The sequence below is a fragment of the Delphinus delphis genome, chromosome 12 (assembly GCF_949987515.2).
Source record: "Delphinus delphis chromosome 12, mDelDel1.2, whole genome shotgun sequence".
In the NCBI taxonomy this organism is placed as follows: Eukaryota; Metazoa; Chordata; class Mammalia; order Artiodactyla; family Delphinidae; genus Delphinus; species Delphinus delphis.
The window spans coordinates 2,080,479-2,098,407 of record NC_082694.2 but is presented as its reverse complement, the minus strand read 5'-3'; the positions used below and the strand labels follow the sequence as shown (position 1 = coordinate 2,098,407).

General features: G+C 43.3%; 2 protein-coding genes across 12 annotated transcripts in view; both read left to right on the top strand.

Moving 5' to 3' along the window:
• LOC132435160 (E3 SUMO-protein ligase RanBP2) overlaps nucleotides 1-10,364 on the top strand; it is a 54,153-nt gene extending 43,789 nt beyond the window's left edge. Inside the window, exons 25-30 of one of the 2 annotated variants that reach the window (XM_060027192.1) lie at nucleotides 2,708-2,912; nucleotides 3,498-3,599; nucleotides 6,927-7,072; nucleotides 7,974-8,247; nucleotides 8,374-8,699; nucleotides 9,071-10,364. In XM_060027192.1, the coding sequence (XP_059883175.1) occupies nucleotides 2,708-2,912; nucleotides 3,498-3,599; nucleotides 6,927-7,072; nucleotides 7,974-8,247; nucleotides 8,374-8,699; nucleotides 9,071-9,376 (1,359 nt within the window). In that variant the 3' untranslated portion in view covers nucleotides 9,377-10,364. The remainder of the gene's footprint in view (nucleotides 1-2,707; nucleotides 2,913-3,497; nucleotides 3,600-6,926; nucleotides 7,073-7,973; nucleotides 8,248-8,373; nucleotides 8,700-9,070) is intronic. The other variant, XM_060027191.1, reaches the window with a different exon arrangement.
• Nucleotides 10,365-11,176: 812 nt separating this feature from the next.
• The window catches only part of CCDC138 (coiled-coil domain containing 138), a 48,701-nt gene continuing 41,948 nt past the window's right edge, over nucleotides 11,177-17,929 (top strand). For 5 of the 10 annotated variants that reach the window (XR_009521494.2, XM_060027183.1, XM_060027188.1 and 2 more), the window contains exons 1-5: nucleotides 11,177-11,277; nucleotides 11,733-11,790; nucleotides 12,277-12,402; nucleotides 14,876-14,998; nucleotides 16,702-16,889. Coding sequence is in view for 8 of the 10 variants with exons in the window: in XM_060027183.1 (XP_059883166.1) it covers nucleotides 11,185-11,277; nucleotides 11,733-11,790; nucleotides 12,277-12,402; nucleotides 14,876-14,998; nucleotides 16,702-16,889 (588 nt within the window). In the remaining 2 variants the exon portion in view is untranslated. Of the gene's footprint in view, nucleotides 11,278-11,492; nucleotides 11,549-11,732; nucleotides 11,791-12,276; nucleotides 12,403-14,870; nucleotides 14,999-16,701; nucleotides 16,890-17,929 lie in introns of those variants that run through there. The other 5 variants (XM_060027184.1, XM_060027187.1, XM_060027190.1 and 2 more) reach the window with 5 other exon arrangements.

Genomic DNA, 17,929 nt, shown 5'->3' with positions numbered 1-17,929 from the left:
GGAGTGTTGCTGAGCATGTTTGTTTTTCTCCTATCAGTTTTTGCTTCACGTACTTTGTTAGGGAGTGTTCCCTCTGCTTCTGTTTCCTGGAACACAGTGTAGGAATTGGTAATATTTCTTTCTTAAATGTTTGATAGAATTTACTACTGAAACCATCTGGGCCTGGTACTTACTATCATTATTTTTTTTTGGAAGGACATTAATTGATGGTACATTTTCTTTAATAAATATAGCCCCATTCATATTATCTATTTCTTATGTCAGTTTTGGTAGGTTGTGTCTTTTGAGGAATTGGTTGGTCCATTTCCTCTACATTATCAAATTTGTGGGCATAACAGTGTTTGTGAAGTTCATTGAAATTTATTACCCGTTTAATGTCCATGGATCAGTGTTGATAGCTCCTGTTTCATTTCTGATATTAGTCATTTATGTCATCTAATTTGTTTTCTTGGTGAGCTTGACTAGAGGTTTATCAAATTTTATTGACCTTTTCAAAGAATCCATTTTTTATCTTGTTAATTTTTCTGTTTTATTGATTTCTGCTCTGCTTTTCATTATTTCTTTAGTTCTTTGTGCCTTCCGTTTATACTGGTCTTTTTTCTCTAGTTTTTTAAGGTGAAAGTTTATCGATTTTAGATCTTCTTTTTAATATATGCATTTAGTGCTACAGAGTTCCCCTTCCTTGCTTTTGTTGGCATTCCACAAATTTTGGTAAGCTGTAGTTTCACTTCTATTTAGTTCATAGTATTTTTAATGTGTCCAGAGACTTTGACATGTGTATTAAAAATGTGTTGTTTAATCTCCAGATATTTGGAGATTTTTTTTCAGCTATATTTCTGTTAGTGATTTCTAGTTTAATTCCACTATGGACTGAGAATATACTTTGTATGGTTTCTGTTCTTTTGAACTTGCTGAAGTTTGTTTTATGGCCTAGAATGTGGTCTTTCTTCATAAATGTTCATGCGTGCTTGAGAGGAACATGTATACTGCTGCAGTTGGATGGAGCATTCTGTAAATACTTTTATTTCTGTTATTGTATTTTTAAGTCGTGAAGTCCCATTTGATTTTCTTTTGTGCTTTATATTTTTTTGCCTGATACCTATCTTTTCATTTGTCTTAAGAGTATTTGTCCTTTTTTGGAACATTGTTAGAAGAGCTTTTCAAAGTTTTTCTGATCATTCAGCACACGGATCATTTCATGACATTCCCCACCCTCGGCCAAGGAGAGTTGACTTTTCTTGGACCCTTTTCCATCTGTGCCGTCGGCAGCTGCAGTTTTGGACAGCTCTGGTACCCTGCCTGGGATGTGGGTTAGTGGGTGGGGGCAGGAAAAATTTCCCGCAGGGTTCTCACCAAGATTACCTCTCAGGTCTTGAGAGTCTTTTTTGTTCTTTTTTCTTTCTCTTTTTCCTAAGTAAAAAACAGAAGTTTACTATAAATACATCTTCTAATGAGATGGCTCTTAGGAAGGGGGAACTTTGTGGTGTCTTGATTGAAAGTGAATTTGGTAAGGCCAGAATTTCAGATGGTCACTTTGCCTGTCTCTCCAGTAGTCTTTACACCTGGGGACCATCTACCATAGTGAGGGGCTTTCTTTTTCTGTAAAACTGGGGGACAGTCAGAGAAAAATCTCAAATCTCTTGCCACCATCCAGCAGTTCTAGCCAGAAACCCTCTTCCTCCAGGTTTAGTACTTTCTTGTTGTGACACCCGCTGTAGGCAGGTAGGAAGCAGGTCAGGAAAGGGGCCCAGGCACGACCTCGTCGGCTCAGCCTAGTCCATTTCCAGAACCCATGGTTGCCGCAGGGGTTTGGGAGGAGGTTGTGTCCAGGAGGCAGGGACTGCCCTCATTGGCTGGGGGCAGGCAGCTGTGGATGATGGGCCATGTGGCCTGGAGGTGCCCCCACGCCCCAGCAGTGTGCACGGGGGCACATGGCTCAGGCCAGCACCTCCTTGGGTTCCGGCTGTGGTGCGGGGACCCCGACGGGCTGGCCCGTGGAGGCCAGGTTGTCCGTGGTCTCATCACCAGGCCTGGCTGCCACCTACATCTCAGCCATTGCTCCTCACCAGTGGGCCATATATAAATATATACATATATATATATTTTTTGGCTGTGTTGGGTCTTTATTGCTGCGCACGGGCTTTCACTAGTTGCAGTGAGCAGGGGCTACTCTTCCTTGTGGTACGCAGGCTTCTCATTGCGGTGGCTTCTCTTGTTGCGGAGCACAGGCTCGAGGTGCTAGGGCTTCAGTAGTTGTGGCATGTGGGCTCAGTAGTTGTGGCATGTGGGCTCAGCAGTTGTGTCTCACAGGCTCCAGAGCACAGGCTCAGTAGTTGTGGTGCATGGGCTTAGTTGCTCCGTGGCACGTGGGATCTTCCCAGACCAGGGCTCGAACCCGTGTCCCCTGCATTGGCAGGTGGATTCTTAACCACTGCGCCACCAGGGAAGTCCCATGTCTTGAGATTTTTAATCCTTCTGCTTTCATCCACTTTTCAGAGGCTTCTTGTAGTCGCTTTATCTGTTTCAGTCCAATTCAGCTGTAGGTGCTGGGAGAGGTAGGATGAAAGGTGGAGTGGGAGAGAGAAAAGTGTGCTTACTCCATTTTGTCCAGAACTCCAAGTCCTCGGTTTCTTTTAAAATCGGGTATATGATCCTTTTTGTCAATCAGTACTTAATGTCATAGTTATTTGTTACTTCCTCTTTGCAGAAATCCCAGAGTGAGGGCATAACTAGCACGGCTGACAGTGTGTGTACGGATGGCAGTAAAGTGACTCTACCATTTTTGTGTAAGTCTGAAGAACCAGAGTTTACTACCAGATGTATTAGTTCACCACCTATTTCTTCTGAAGCTGTCGATAAACCTGTGGATTTATGTACTAGAAAGGAAAATGATGCAGATTCTACAAGCCAAGGTACAATTTGATACATGTTTATAAAAACCTTCTAGGCATGCATTACTACATAAGGTACACCTGTGATTTTGAGACGATAGACTTTTAAATGCAAATCCAGAAACTCCCTTTCTTAAAACAAAATTTGAGATTTATAAAGGGGCATGAAATATTTCGCTTTTATGAGCTTATTTTTTACAATTGAGAATAAAAAAAATCTTTAGATATTTCCTGAAATCCTGCCTTTGAATGAATGTTTTAGATTATATTAGATTGTGTAAAGCAGAAACTGTATAGCTCTCTATCTGATTTAGTATAGATCTACATCTCATTTTTAAAAAATGATTTTGGGTATGCTCTTGGTATATTCTGCATTGAGAATAGTACCTGAAAACGTAATAACAATGAAGAAGCTCAGAACTTGGATGTCTTTTATAAGTTTTCTTCAGAGAGATAACCAGATTATAAATGTTCCACACCCCATCCCACCCCATACCTCTCAGTAGTACAGCAGGTCCTACCCCCATTCTCTTTGGGTCCTGAGTAAAGCTTTGATGTTCAACATGTATTAAATGAAATATTAAATTGCTCTTTTCCTTTTGCCAGTGGAAAGCAAAACAGTTTCATTTGGATTTGGAAGTAGCACAGGGCTGTCATTTGCAGACTTGGCTTCCAGTAATTCTGGGGATTTTGCTTTTGGGTCCAAAGGTAAGATCAGGAGGAGCGGTTTTAATGATTGTATTACAGAAATATGCACACCTGGGGGGAGCAAGCCCTTTGTCACTCACCTGGCCATTTGTTTCCCCAGCCCTGCACTCCAGCTGTCTAGTGTTGTAATAAAGGAAGGGCTTCTGTTTTATTGTTATTTTTGCTATTATTAATATAACCATAAGAATTTTCTCGTCATTCATTGTAACTCATGGTGCTAGCCTTCCCCATCCTGAAATGCAGAACCGTCACTCCAGTTTTGGAATAACCTTGGGATTGGCACATTGTTCTTTTAGTTATACTTTTGATTTACTAATATTTCAAGATATGTGCATCAGTAATTTTTAAGGAGATGATTTTGCAGTTTTTTATTTTTGCAATATCCTTGATTGTGCTTTTTAATATAAGGGTTGTGCTCATTTATAACTGGTGAGCTTTCCCACCTTTTCCAGTGATTTTTTTTCTATTTTTGGTCCATTTGGGTATCATTTGTAGAAAATAATCCTTTTCCTTGTTTCAGAAGCTTGAAAAAATTAGCATATTTTCTCATTCTTAAGGTAGCTTACATGTATCTGATTATAGCACCACCTAAATTGAACAAGATGCTTGAATTGTCGAATAAATTTTGTTGAAGATACATACTTACATGATAATCTAATTCAGAATTCCCTCTCACATATTTTTACTTGTTTCACTAACACTGGGTTTAGCCAATCAGCAAAAAAAAAAAAACAGAACAGTTCCTGTCATTTATGGAAACACATATAAAACTTTTAGAAATTACCTTCAGATGCTACGTTATGTTGGAATTCATAGCTTCACTGATGTCAGGTTGCTTTATTTTTATTAATAAGTAGCCTGAAGTCACAGGGTCATAGGTCAACAGATACAACAGTGTATAGTAGATATAATTATCCACAAATAAAAAGCCAAATAAAAATTGATGTGTTAGGTTGCTTGATACTTGGTATACCTTTTTCAAAGTACTCCATCAGTACTGTACAATGAAGTGTGAGGTAGGCAAGACTCATGCCACGTGGGAGGCTCGCCCTGAGTATTATTTGCTGACGTTCACTCCTTTTTCCATGAGATTATTTACCAAGCTCTTTTTTAAACTACATTTCTTGTTTTGTTCTTAGATCTCACAGGAATTTGTGCTTTGTCTTTTCAAAGAAGCTGCTTTTGGTTTTATCAGTTCTTTTGTTTATGTTTTTTATTTATCTTCAGATTTTGTCATTACTTTCCTTTAAATTATCATTGGTTTTCTTGCGTGTTAAATGCCTGCTTTATTTAATTTAGATTGTGCTAGTAAGCACAGAATAGCATTTTGAAACTAAATTCCCCTGGAATCAATTTCATAGCTTTTCATGGGGAATTTTCACACTACTATAAGTTTTTTTAATATTTTAGAATTTCATCTTGCCTTCTTTGATTAAGAGCTTGTGGGATTTAATTTTTTTTTTTTTAAGGTAATCAGTTTCACCAGAATGTTTTTTTGTTTTTTAAACTTATTTCTGGCATTGTGTGGACCTTTTTGATCTTAAACTTTTTGTTTTGGTTGGTTTTAAGCTACGAGGAGTCTTTTTTTTTTAATCCTTTCCTCCTCTTCTGTTATGTGTTATTTCTGTGGTGATTACTTTCTCTTCATCTGTTCATTTTATTTTTGTTTCATGTTTTCTTTTGTTCCTTTTTTTTCCTGTCTTCTCCTGAAAGTCCTCTTCACAGGCAGGTCTGTCAGTCACTCCCTGTCTTTTGTGTAGTATTTCATATGGAAACTAAGAGAACACAAGGAACACATGTTTATCTGCTGCTCCCCTTTGTCCGTGATTTGACGTTTTATCTTATTTCCTTGAGATTCTGTAATGTTTTCATTAAACCCGGACTCAGAGTGGAAGCTTCCTAGGTACTATTATCTAGAACACAGTTGTTGTTAAGTTGATATTACTGATGTGCACATCTTTATACTCTTACTGTATAAGTTCTTTCTCCTGTCCCTTTAGAACAGTGGTTTTCAACTCTTGGCTTCATATTAGAATTTCTTGGGAGCTTTTTAAAGAAAAAAGAAACACCTGATAGTTATGTTGGGCTCTCTGGGCCTGCGGCCCAGGCACTGGTATTTTACAGAAGCTGTTGGTGTGATTTTAATATGCACCCAGTGTTAAGAACCATTGCTTCAGAGGAATTTTGAGACTTTCTGCCATACCTCTCAGGGTATTGGGGTAATTTAAAATTTTTTTCTGCTTGGGAGTTCCTGAGCCAGTTATTTTTGAGCCCTACGCCTGTGTATCATGTAGATCTGTGGTTACTGTTCTCAGGAAGCCCCCCACACAACCTGAGATTGTGCTCTTCTTGTTTCAGAGCATTCTTTTGCTGTATCTTCTTAATAATTTTTTTCTTTTTTCCTGTTTTTTTCTCCCCATTAAACCTCACTTAGGAGTTACTGCTTTAGACACTAATTTTGTTCTTTCTTCAGGGTGCTGTTTTTAACTGATCCGTGACATTTTTGCCTTCTCCTGAGTTTTTGCATCAGATGTAGGTTTAGAGAGCAGTGATTTTGTCAGCAAGTGATGAAGAGTTGAGAGGTTTCTTTCCTCTAAGATAGTGGGGAATGTATTAGCAGGCTGGGTCCTCACATTCGAGATGCGGATGAAGAAGCTTTTAGTTTTCACCTTCTCCCTGTGAGGGGGAGTAAAAGTCTTTGTTCCTCTGCGTGGGAGTGGGGAGCCTTTTCACCCCTTAACTAAGTTAAGCCTAGTATTGCTTGAAGACAGTGGGGGTCAGCTTCTCCCAAGGCTGCAGTGCCACCTGGCCAAGAAGTTTAAGCTCCAGCTCTAGTTACCTTAGGAGGAAGTTGAGGTAGAGAAGTTATAAACATGTTTAGTCTGCTTCGGCTAATATGGAAGTAGCAGATTTGGCTTCTTTGAGAACATTTTTAGGTTCAAAAGTTATATTTTTCATGTGATAGAATGTTTTATGAAATGAACTACCTTTGGAGCTGAGCTGGGTTTTCAGAGTTTCAAAGTCAAAGTATGTACTTTTAATTAAGAACCTGCTTCATTACTGAAAGTTCTTCTGTAGTTCAGTATCATGAAGACCTAAGGCTCAGATGATCCTAGACCCTATCTGTATATCTAGACATAAATGTTACTAAAAGTCCTGTGTACTCACCACATGAGTTTAATCTGCCAGAATAGTACAAGTTTAAACATTTTTATTAGAAGTATGTTACATCATTGGAAATTAGATTCATTCATAAAGTAATCTAACTGGGATTAAGAGCTTATTAAAATAGATACCACTGTTTAAGTATCCTAATTTATTCATCAGATAAAAATTTCCAGTGGGCAAACACTGGAGCAGCTGTGTTCGGAGCACAGTCAACCAGTAAAGTTGGCGAAGATGAAGATGGTAGTGATGAAGAGGTAGTTCATAATGAAGATATCCATTTTGAACCAATAGTGTCATTACCAGAGGTAAATATTAAAGAGTGAAAACCTTACTAATAACTTCACATTTTAAGTTTAAAACATGACATGGGCTTGATTTGTAGGGCTTGGCCTTGTTTGCATTTCTTTCAGAACATTGACCGTTGCAAATGGAAGCTCTTTATTAGAAGTTCAGCCTTTAAGTTCAAATAGTCTTTTTTTTTTTTTTTTTTTTTTGCGGTATGCGGGCCTCTCACTGCTGTGGCCTCTCCCGTTGCGGAGCACAGGCTCCGGACACGCAGGCTCAGCGGCCACGGCTTACGGGCCCAGCTGCTCTGCAGCATGTGGGATCCTCCTGGACCGGGGCACGAACCCGTGTCCCCTGCATCGGCAGGCGGACTCTCAACCACTGCACCACCAGGGAAGCCCTCAAATAGTCTTTTTAAAGAAATTTACATACAAATGTTATTTGGTAAATTCTATATGAAATCCTTGGGAAGAACTTAATTTTTGCATGTTTGTTTTCAGTAACGTAATTCTAGGGGCAAAAGAAAAAAACCCAACCAACATCTAATCTCATATTTGCCACAGTCCTTTCAATAAAAAGTAAATTGTACTTTTTCTGGACAAGAATGTTGTTTTAGGCAAATTACTTTTATCAGTTTCAACCTCAATCAGTTGATAATATTTAAGAACAAGCATTTTTTTGAAACCTCTCTTGTAAAAGAATGTATTTAGTTTCCAAAATGAGGAAGAATGTTACATAAGGGGAAAATGTGTAATGACAGATTTTTCCTGCCTCATCCAAATCAGATGTATTTGTAACCCTAGGATGTTAACTGTTTTCAAATTCTGTTCATGCCAGTGTCTTAAGGAATTTGGATCTTGGAATTTGTTATGGAATATTTTATAAGCAGCATCTTAGAGATAATTTCATGTCCTGTCACAGGTAGAAGTAAAATCTGGAGAAGAAGATGAAGAAATTTTATTTAAAGAGAGAGCCAAACTTTACAGGTGGGATCGAGAGGCCAGTCAGTGGAAGGAGCGTGGGGTTGGAGACATGAAGATCCTCTGGCACACGATGAAGAATTACTACCGGGTCCTGATGAGAAGAGACCAGGTGCTCAAAGTGTGTGCAAACCACGTCATCACCAAAACAATGGAACTGAAACCCTTGAATGTTTCCAACAATGCTTTAGTTTGGACTGCCTCAGATTATGCTGGTGAGCTCTACACTCAAATGCTACTTTCCGGTTTGGGGATTTTTCTAAAATTGATAACAAATACATAAAACAATTTATAACAGTTATTATAACACAAAGGTCACTGTGTTGTTTGTTGTTTAATAGATGGAGAAGCCAAAGTGGAACAGCTTGCAGTGAGATTTAAAACTAAAGAAATGGCTGATGGTTTTAAGAAAAAATTTGAAGAATGTCAACAGAATTTATTGAAACCCCAGGAAGAACAGGTATCACCGAGAGCAAAGGAGACAAATCCTGTGGTGTTTTTTGATGTTTGCGCAGATGATGAGCCTCTGGGACGTATAACCATGGAATTATTTTCAAACATTGTTCCTCAAACTGCTGAGAACTTCAGAGCACTGTGCACTGGAGAGAAGGGCTTTGGTTTCAAGAACTCCATTTTTCACAGAGTGATTCCAAATTTTGTTTGCCAAGTAAGTCTTAAGTGTACATCACAATGGGTGTCTAGAAAAAGTGCAGCACACCAACTTGGGGAATTTGGGTGTTTCTCCTTACTTACGATTTTCTTTAGACTTCTTTAGCATTTCCACAGCCCCAGCTTCTGTCCCCACAAGAACTTTGAGCCTAAAACGGTTCGTATTTTTAATGCCTTGAACCTGCTGGAAATCAAGGGTGGGAAAAAGATCTTTTCATTGTTTGTCTTCTTTCACAAGTGGGTGTTTCTTAGTTTTCAGACTGCGTTCTCAAAGAAGCTGGGTGTTGAGGACCTACCCTTTAGTGGTTAGTTCTGTATGTATTTGTAACATTTTATTTGGGATTCCTGTTAATTGAAATCTTTTTTCAGGGGGGAGATATCACCAAACACGATGGAACAGGAGGACGGTCCATTTATGGAGATAAATTTGAAGATGAAAATTTTGATGTGAAACATACCAGTCCTGGCTTACTATCCATGGCCAATCGAGGCCAGGATACCAATAATTCTCAATTTTTCATAACACTGAAAAAAGCAGAGCATTTGGACTTTAAGCATGTAGTATTTGGGTTTGTTAAAGATGGCATGGATACTGTGAAAAAGATTGAATCCTTTGGTTCTCCTGAAGGGTCTGTTAGTCGAAGAATTGTTATCACAGAATGTGGACAGATATAAAATCATTGTTTTTCATAGTAGATTTTACCTGTATAAACAGTTGAATTGAAGCCTAGCTGTTATGACAACATGGTAATTATGTTCAGCTTTTGAAAATGGACATTTCCAATGTATAAATATAAAATTGCAGCTTATAGCTGTTGTCACTTTTTAATGTGTTATAATTGACCTTGCATGGTGTGAAATAAAAGTTTAAACACTGGTGTATTTCAGGTGTACTTGTGTTTATGTACTCCTGACATATTTGTATTAAAATGGAGTAATACTAATCTTGTTAAAAGCAATAGACCTTCTCAAACTATTGAAGGAATATGATATATGCAATTTTAGTTTCTTCTAAGATATTAGACTTCCTGCATGGATATACTTACTGTTTGGATAAAGGGACCATGACTTGGATAGTTTTTATTTCAGATTTGGAATATATTTGGTAATTTTCACTATTGGTGTGCTCATTTATGAATAAAGATTCACTTGTGAGTGGGTAGAGCCAGAGGGTAGAGACTTAACCAAAGTGCTCTTCTATAAATTCTTGCACCTCCTGTATAGCTAACAGAGTACCTTCTTTCCTTAAAATGTTATGTAGCTTCCTGTGCTCTTCCCAAGGTATTAAATTAATTTTTACATTTTAAGTAAGTTGAGTATTTAGACTTTTTAAAAAACCTGTCATCTGTTTCTGCTACCTCAAACTGCATTTGGTTCTGATAGAACTTGAATTTTTCCTTGCAGTTATTGTGATAAAGTATGAGTATTTTAAAAAGGTCTATCTATACCATGTTCTTTGGTTAAAGATTTGGTTTATACTAGATTGTTGCAGTACCTTTTTCTGGTGAATTTTGTAGCAAAAATAAAGTGACAATTGTTAACAGCCATGACATTTAAAATATTCATTACTTGTGCATCTAGTTGTTTTTTCATTCTGGAACCAAAGTAAGGAGATAAAAGATCCGTAAACTTAAACTGCCACCTAATTTCCAGAGCTCCCAAGGAGAGGACTGTTTTCCAGTTGGGTATACACTGAAAACTTACTTGGAAATGGCTAGTGTCAAAAGTTCGACAGAAAAAGGGGGCACGTTCTCATCAGCTTACTCGTGTGGCACCACAGAGCACCCCGGGAGAGCACGTTTTGCGTATTCCAACCACTGCCGGCGGTGCCTTCTGCCCTCCGGGGTTCTTTCCAGCGGAGCCGCCTCATTTCGGGTAGTGAGGCAGTGGGGCTGTCGCGCCGTTTGGGGTTTGGAAACAGGCAGTCCTGGGACAGCACCTGCTGACCGCCTGTAGTGCGAGGGTCATGTGGGGTCCGTGTGCCGGGAGCGGCGGACGGCCCCGACCCTCCGATTGTGGGGGTGTTTGCGTGTGTGTGTATGCGGGGGGCGGGGAGTGGGTGGTTGGATGCATGCGGGTTTCCCGGCGCTTCCCGAGGGATTCCAGGCTGCGGGAGGCACTCGGAGGCGCCCTAAAGATTACAACTGTGGACTCACAAGCTTGGTAACGGATGCTTTGGCCGAAACCGACTTCTCCAAGATTAGTGTCTCACAGCTGCTTCCGATGGGTTCGAGCGCTTATGAGACGGACCCGCGCGGGCTGCCCCTCGGCGCGACCCTCGGGAAGGAAAGGAAAACAGGAGAGACCCGCGCACCAGCCCGCAACGCACCCCCACGGCCCGCGAGCACGGACCTGCGCCAGCGGCCGCGCTTTTGTCGGGGAGACGTCGGCGGCGCGGCGCGCCGTGCGTCACGGCGCAAATCCGCTGCGCCCGCCCCGCCCGGCCGCGCGCCGTTGCCAGGGAGACGACGGCGGCCGCGGCCATGGAGCCGAGGGTGGTGAAGCCGCCCGGGCAGGACCTGATGGTGGAGCGCCTCAAAAGGCGCTACGGCGTATGGGGCGGCTGCCCCGCCGAGGTGAGGTCCTGCCCTGCCTGTCGGCGCATGCCAAGTCCGCGGGTCGCCGGATCTGCGGGTCGGAGCGTGGGCGCGAGGCAGGGCCCCTGGCGGCGGCGGCGTGCGTGCACTCGTGAGGAGGGTGCTTTCGGCGGGCATCGGGAGCGGGAGGGACCGTGCGCGTCAGCGCGTAGATGCGTGGCAGGCGTTCCCGGCTGTGACTTGCGTGCGGGTTGGAACCGCCTCGGTCCCGCCCCATAGCGGGGAGTCCGAGCCGGTTTCAAGCCGAAAGGTGCGGGCGCCCGGCCTGGTGGATCCGCGGTGGCCGCCTCTGTGCGCGGACCCGGCGCGCGTGTCGGGGCGGCAGGGAGGGGGCGCTGCGCCGGGCTGGGGACCCGGGATCAGGCCGGTTGTGCGGGGCGGGGGCGCCGGGCGGCCCGGCCCGCCCCGGTCACTGCTCCGTCGCTCTCTTTCAGCCCGGGCGCCGGCGGCCGGACGTGGCGGAGTGGCGACGGCGGCCTCCCTGCACCCCAGGTAGGGCGGCGGGCCGGGTGTCCGCGCGGCTGGGGAGGCGCTCGCTCCTTTTTTCACCGCAGGAGATGTAGTTTATTGCGCAGCGTTTAATGCTTGAAGTGCATAAAGGGGAGAAATAAAGTGTTGAACGTTTCGGCACTGGCGGGATGTCGTGACGAGGTGGAAGGAGGGCGGATTCTGAACGTTCGGGGAGTTCGCCTACCGCCTGCGGTCCTTAGGTACCGACCCATAGAACAGGGTTAGAGGCACCTGCTCTGCTTGCTTCCCCGCGTCGTTGACGGCGTCACGTGCGGGGGTGGGGGGCGGTGATGAACGTCAGTGCTGTTTGAAGAGCTGACTTGATGCCTGTTTTCTAGAAGTCTGCATTAGGGAGACAGGAAGGAAATCGGTACGTAGCTTTGTTCTCCTACGTTTCGGGGTCGAGAATGAGGTCGTTGATATCTAACCTTAGTGAGCAGCCTCTGCAGTCGTCTTTCCTGTTCACAGAGGACTTCGGTTTCTGCTCACGTGGAGATGAAGCTGGTCCGTCGCTGAGATGTTACTCTGATGAGAGGAGGCGCGGCCCCGCATCCCCCCGTGGTGCCCTCAAGCGTGGGACCGTCAGATGGCAAGGTAGCCCGAGTCCTGCTCGGGCCTCCCTGGGCATCTCGGGAAACTAAGGAGGGTCAGGGGCTGCCTGTGTGTTTGCTTTTCTCTGAGAGGAGCCTGCTGAGTGGTTGGAGAAACTGAGTGATTGTTACTGAGAATTTGATAAAAGCACAAACCTAGCATCGTGTTTGCTGGCATAATGCAGTTACTTACACTGTGTGATAGATGGCTCTTCATCCAGGACCCAAATGAAGACCTTGCTCCCCACCTCCCTTTTTTTTTTTTTTTTTTTTTTTTTTTTTGTGGTACGCGGGCCTCTCGCTCTTGGTTGCGGCCTCTCCCGTTGCGGAGCACAGGCTCCGGACGCGCAGGCTCAGCGGCCATGGCTCACGGGCCCAGCCGCTCCGCGGCATGTGGGATCTTCCCAGATTGGGGCACGAACCCACGTCCCACGCATTGGCAGGCGGACTCCCAACCACTGCGCCACCAGGGAAGCTCCCACTGTTTTTTTTAATTAAATAAGGAATTAGGGTAAAAATGAGTATAAGTTTGTTAGGCGGCGGTATTAACTCAGTCGGTGTCGTTGTGTCTCCTGGTGTGGTGAGCACTGTGTTCCAGGTAGCAGAGAGAGAGATGGAAGAAGTCAGCCCAGGGAGCTGGTATCAATGCCTACAGTATATGTATGATGTGGTGCTGGGCTGTGAGGGGTCAGCAGTTTTGCAGAAGAGATTTTACTCTGGATAAAACCACTGTAAAAACAATGGAAGCTAAGGTGAAATAAAGTTCTAAGTTGAATATTGTTAATGCCAAAAATATGTGGCAGAAGGAAGTGCTTAGGTATGGAGAGGGAGCAGACATTTTGAAATAACGTTAAACCATAAAGATATGTATGTATACAAAATGAAACGTTGGGGTATTGTGGAGAGAAAAAAAGAAAGTTGTGCCTAAAGTATCTGTTAACGTGATCAATATTTTGGAGCTTGAATTGCTTCATTCTCTGATTAAACGAATTAATCCATGTAAAGGACTTAGAACAGTGTTCAGTATGTAGAGAAGCACTCAGATGCGCCGCTGTTTATCATCATTACTGTTACTGCTGTTTCCTTTGGCGCTCACAAAGTCACCTAGTTGATCTGGAGTCAAGATTTGGACATGGCGTTGATCGAATATAGAGGAAGGAAAGAGAAAATTGCTGGAAGTTAATTATGAATTCATGGAAATTATTTTCATATATTTAACTGATGGTTTTATCATCTTTAAGGTAAGCAGTCTGGGTGTAATTTCAAGTTACAAGTTGAGGCTTGTGGACTGTGAATATTTCTAACATTGGACAGTTTTTCCACAGTCCCTAGTTGTGATCTAGGGTGGAGTCGTAGAGCTGCCCAGCACAGGCTGCAGGTGTCTGTTGAATTCTTGAGATGGGGCTGGTCTGAATTGAGATGTGCTGTGAGTATAAAATACACAGCTGATTTTAAAGATGGATAAAAGAATGTAAAATGTCTTATTTTAAAATATTGATTGGGCTTCTCCTGTGGCGCAGTGGTTGAGAGTCCGCCTGCTGATGCAGGGGACGCGGGTTCGTGCCCCGATTTGGGAAGATCCCACATGCCGCGGAGCGACTGGGCCCGTGAGCCATGGCCGCTGAGCCTGCGCGTCCGGAGCCTGTGCTCCGCAACGGGAGAGGCCACAGCACTGAGAGGCCCGCGTACCACAAAAAAAAAAAAAAAATATATATATATATATATATATATATATATCGATTGTATGTTAAAATGACAGTGTCTTAGATATACTGGGTTAAATATAGCATATTGTTAAAATTCATGTCTTTTTATGTTTTCAGTGTGGCTGTTAGAATTTTGTTTTTTCTTCTTGCGGCACCGAGGGGCTTGCGAGATCTTAGTTCCCCGACTGGGGATTGAACCCCGGGCTGTTGACAGTGAGAGCACAGAGTCTTAACCACTGGACTGCCAGGGAATTGCCCCAAATTTTAAATTATCTTTTGTGACTTGCAGTATATTCTCTTTGAACAGCACTGGTCTGGAAATGTCAACGTTCAGATGATCTTTTTGGAGAGAATACCTGGGATTCTAGTTCTGCTTCACCTTTTGCTGGTTATGTCACCTGTCAGTTAATTGAACTTCAGGGTTCCGTTTTCTCACCTTCAACACTATTTCTCTTAGTTACAATTAGAGAAGGCAGTGCCTGTCAGATCTGCCGCACAGCAGCATCCAGGGTCAGGAGGAGGAGTGTGGAGCATCCACAGGGTGTGCAGTTTGCAGTTGAGCCTGTTTGAATGTGTAGAAGGATCTTTGTAGTGAGTTTTCAGCATCAGTGATCGGTACTTTACATTTTTTCCTTTTGCTTTTTTAAACATGTTTACTTGTTACGTTTTTCACAGTTGTTACGCTGTTAATATGTGAAAAGCAGTCTCACCTGCTTTAAATGCTATAGAAATCTTCCAGAATGCTGTGATAGAATTTTTTTTAAAGCCTAGATGAGGAACTGGATTCTTTTCAAGATTTAAAACAACGGGAAACAGAAGAAGAGTTCATTGGGAATGATCATAGGGTTAGTACCTCCGAAATAAACAAGCAGTCTTTTAAACAGATAAACAAAGGTAAGAGAAATACTCATTTTGGAACAGTCATTTAAACAGTAACTCTGTCGAGTAGGGCACATAAAGCTTACCCCATAGTAATAACCCTGGTTCTCAGGGGTCTGTATTTCTGTGTCCTGGATTTTTGTAAGCCATGAGCTTGTTACTGCGCTTGTCATTAAGCTAAAGGAGAAGAAAAAATAAACTTCATGATTTTCTAGTAGAATTTGTACACTCTCAGAGTTTATCAAAAGCGCTTAATAATCAACTGAATATTTTTATAATTTCTTCAGTTCTTTTTCATGTCAGTATTTGTTAGGAAGTGAGTAAAATTATGGTAGTAGGTGGCTATTCCTTAAACATTTTAGGAAAATAGTCCAGATCACTTGAGGTCTGGCTTCCTTTGGCCCTGAGCCAGTAGTTGCTCTCTGTGTACCTGGCTGCCTATCCTAGTTTTGCCAGGATTTCAGGGAAAGAGGCAGCTGGGGTGGTGCCCTCCCCTGTTGGCTGCAGGACCGAGCTGCCCCTGGGAGCCTCTGTGTCTCCCGCACACACAGGACACTCGCTGCTCCGTCCTCTTCATCATTCGTCTCAGTGTGCGAGGAGCATGAAGAATACTGCCGGCTTGTGTTTCCTGCTGTGCGGTGGATTTTCCCACGGATGACCACTGAACAAGTGCTGAGTGTGTGTAAAGGCTGACAGAACTAAGGAGTCTTCAGGCCGGTGCTGGGGGGACGGGAGCCCGAAGAGGGTGTCTCCCCTTGAAGGGCGTCTGCTGAGTGAGGGAAGGGAGACGTTTTCCTTTTTAAACGTTCCTACTTTTTGTCTTGGCTCCCCAGTCTGTCCAAGACGGGGAGTACTGTGGGAGAGCCCTTCTTAAAGCCGGGGCGCTGCCCCAGCTGGAGGCCAATGCAAGGGAAAACCACTGTGCTCAGGATTAGCAGAGCGTGAGTTCTGATAGCTCAGTGCTGGCGAGGAGCTAAGCAGGAGGACCTCGCCCTCCACTGCTGTCAGGGGAGCTGGTTAGCTTTGGGCACCACGCAGTTGACTCTGCACGTGTACCCGGCAACCCTGCAGCGTTGCTGCTGATCGTGTGCCCTAGGGGAGTGCTCACCGTGGGCGCCAGGAGCCAGGTGCAGGGCCGCCTGGCCTCTGTGCAGGCAGCACTGCTCAGGTGTCCGTGTGCAAAAAACACAGCACAGGTGAAGCAGTGGAGGTGGTGAACCTGCCGCCATCGTTAATACAAGAATGCGTTATTTAACGGGGGAGGTTATAGAGGTTGTGTAATTATATGATTATTTAACTACAGACGTTATATAAAGTTTAAAGACAGGCAAAACAAATACTTTTTTAAACATAAGTAGTAAAAATTAAAAAGAAGTGAAACAATGATGAGCACTGTATTTGGGTTAGCGGTTAATTTGGTGTAAGGGAGAGAAGGGAATGTGCTCCGGAGTTTCTGAGGTAACTTTCCATTTCTTGGCCTAGGTAGTTAATCCATAAGTGCTTTCGCGCACTCATTTTTGGAGTAATCTCAGATTTACAGAGAAGTTGCAAAAAGACCACAAAGAATTCCTGTGTGGCCTTCATCCAAATTTTCTAAATGTTCACTGTTTGCTATATCATTCTTTCTCTCTGCATATAGTCCTTGAAACTTTTTAACAATACTATGAGGATACTTAAAACTATAAATTAAGTTTTTAATTTAAGTTTAATTTTCTTAGCAGTTGCTGAACCAACTAATTTGGCCTCAGATTCAAGGAACTGGACTGACTGTTGCAGTGACGCTAGTGAGTCTCCTTTGAAACGTGTCAGCTCCCCAGCGTCCAGAGCCTCAAACAAGCAGGGTGTGCTTCCACGTCAGGTCAACCAGATCTACGATGAGTTACTCCAGATACACCAGAAACTGCAGGTGAGCCCTCAGGCCGAACCGAGGGTCCGGAAATGTTGATGTTGTCAGCGCCGAACATTGAGGAAACACGAACACAGTTGTTTCGTTTTGTGTTAGTTAAGTGTTTATTTCCATCCCATCCTTACTGAAGAAATAAAACAGAATTTGCTAGTAAAGTATGCTTTTTGAAGTAGGTGTTCTAGATTCATTGTTTTAAATACCTATATGTAAAAAGTTCTCCTGTCAGCTCTCACCAGAATTCAGAACAGTGGCCTTTATCTTCTTTGTCTCTAAGGGATGTAATTCACGTCTTTCTCAAGCATCCACTATGTGGGAGTACAGAAGGAAGCAGAAGTATATGTAATGACAATTTCTGTTTGAAATTCTTCTAGTTGGAAATATATGTGTGTATATATATATATATATATATATATATACACACATATATATATATATATATATATTTTTTTTTTGCGGTACGCGGGCCTCTCACTGTTGTGGACTCTCCCGTTGCGGAGCACAGGCTCAGCAGCCATGGCTCACGGGCCCAGCCGCTCCGCGGCATGTGGGATCCTCCCGGACCGGGGCACAGACCCACGTCCCCTGCATCGGCAGGCGGACTCTCAACCATGCGCCACCAGGGAAGCCCATGTCTCACTTTTTGAGGACCTGTCAAACTGTTTTCCAAAACGACTGCACCATTTTACATCCCACCAGTGCTGCACAGGGGTTCCAGTTTTTCTCTGTCTTTTTGATTCTAGCCATCCTAGTGGATGTGAAGTGCTGTCTCGTGGTTTTGATTTGCATTCCCCTGATGGCTAATTGATTTCAATTTTGGACATGAGTATTTTGTGCCACCTGAAAGCACACAGGTGGAGATGTTAGTAGGCAGTGTGGACTTGAGTCTGGAGCTTGGGAGGAAGAGCCGAGCACCGCAGTTTGGAAACAGTGAGTTGCGTGCGCAGTGCTTTTAGCCCCTGGGTGGATGGAACCAAGCAGAGAAAGTATGGAGGAAGAAAGCAGCTTAATCCCCAGTCTTGAGGAGCAGCAGTAATTGAAGG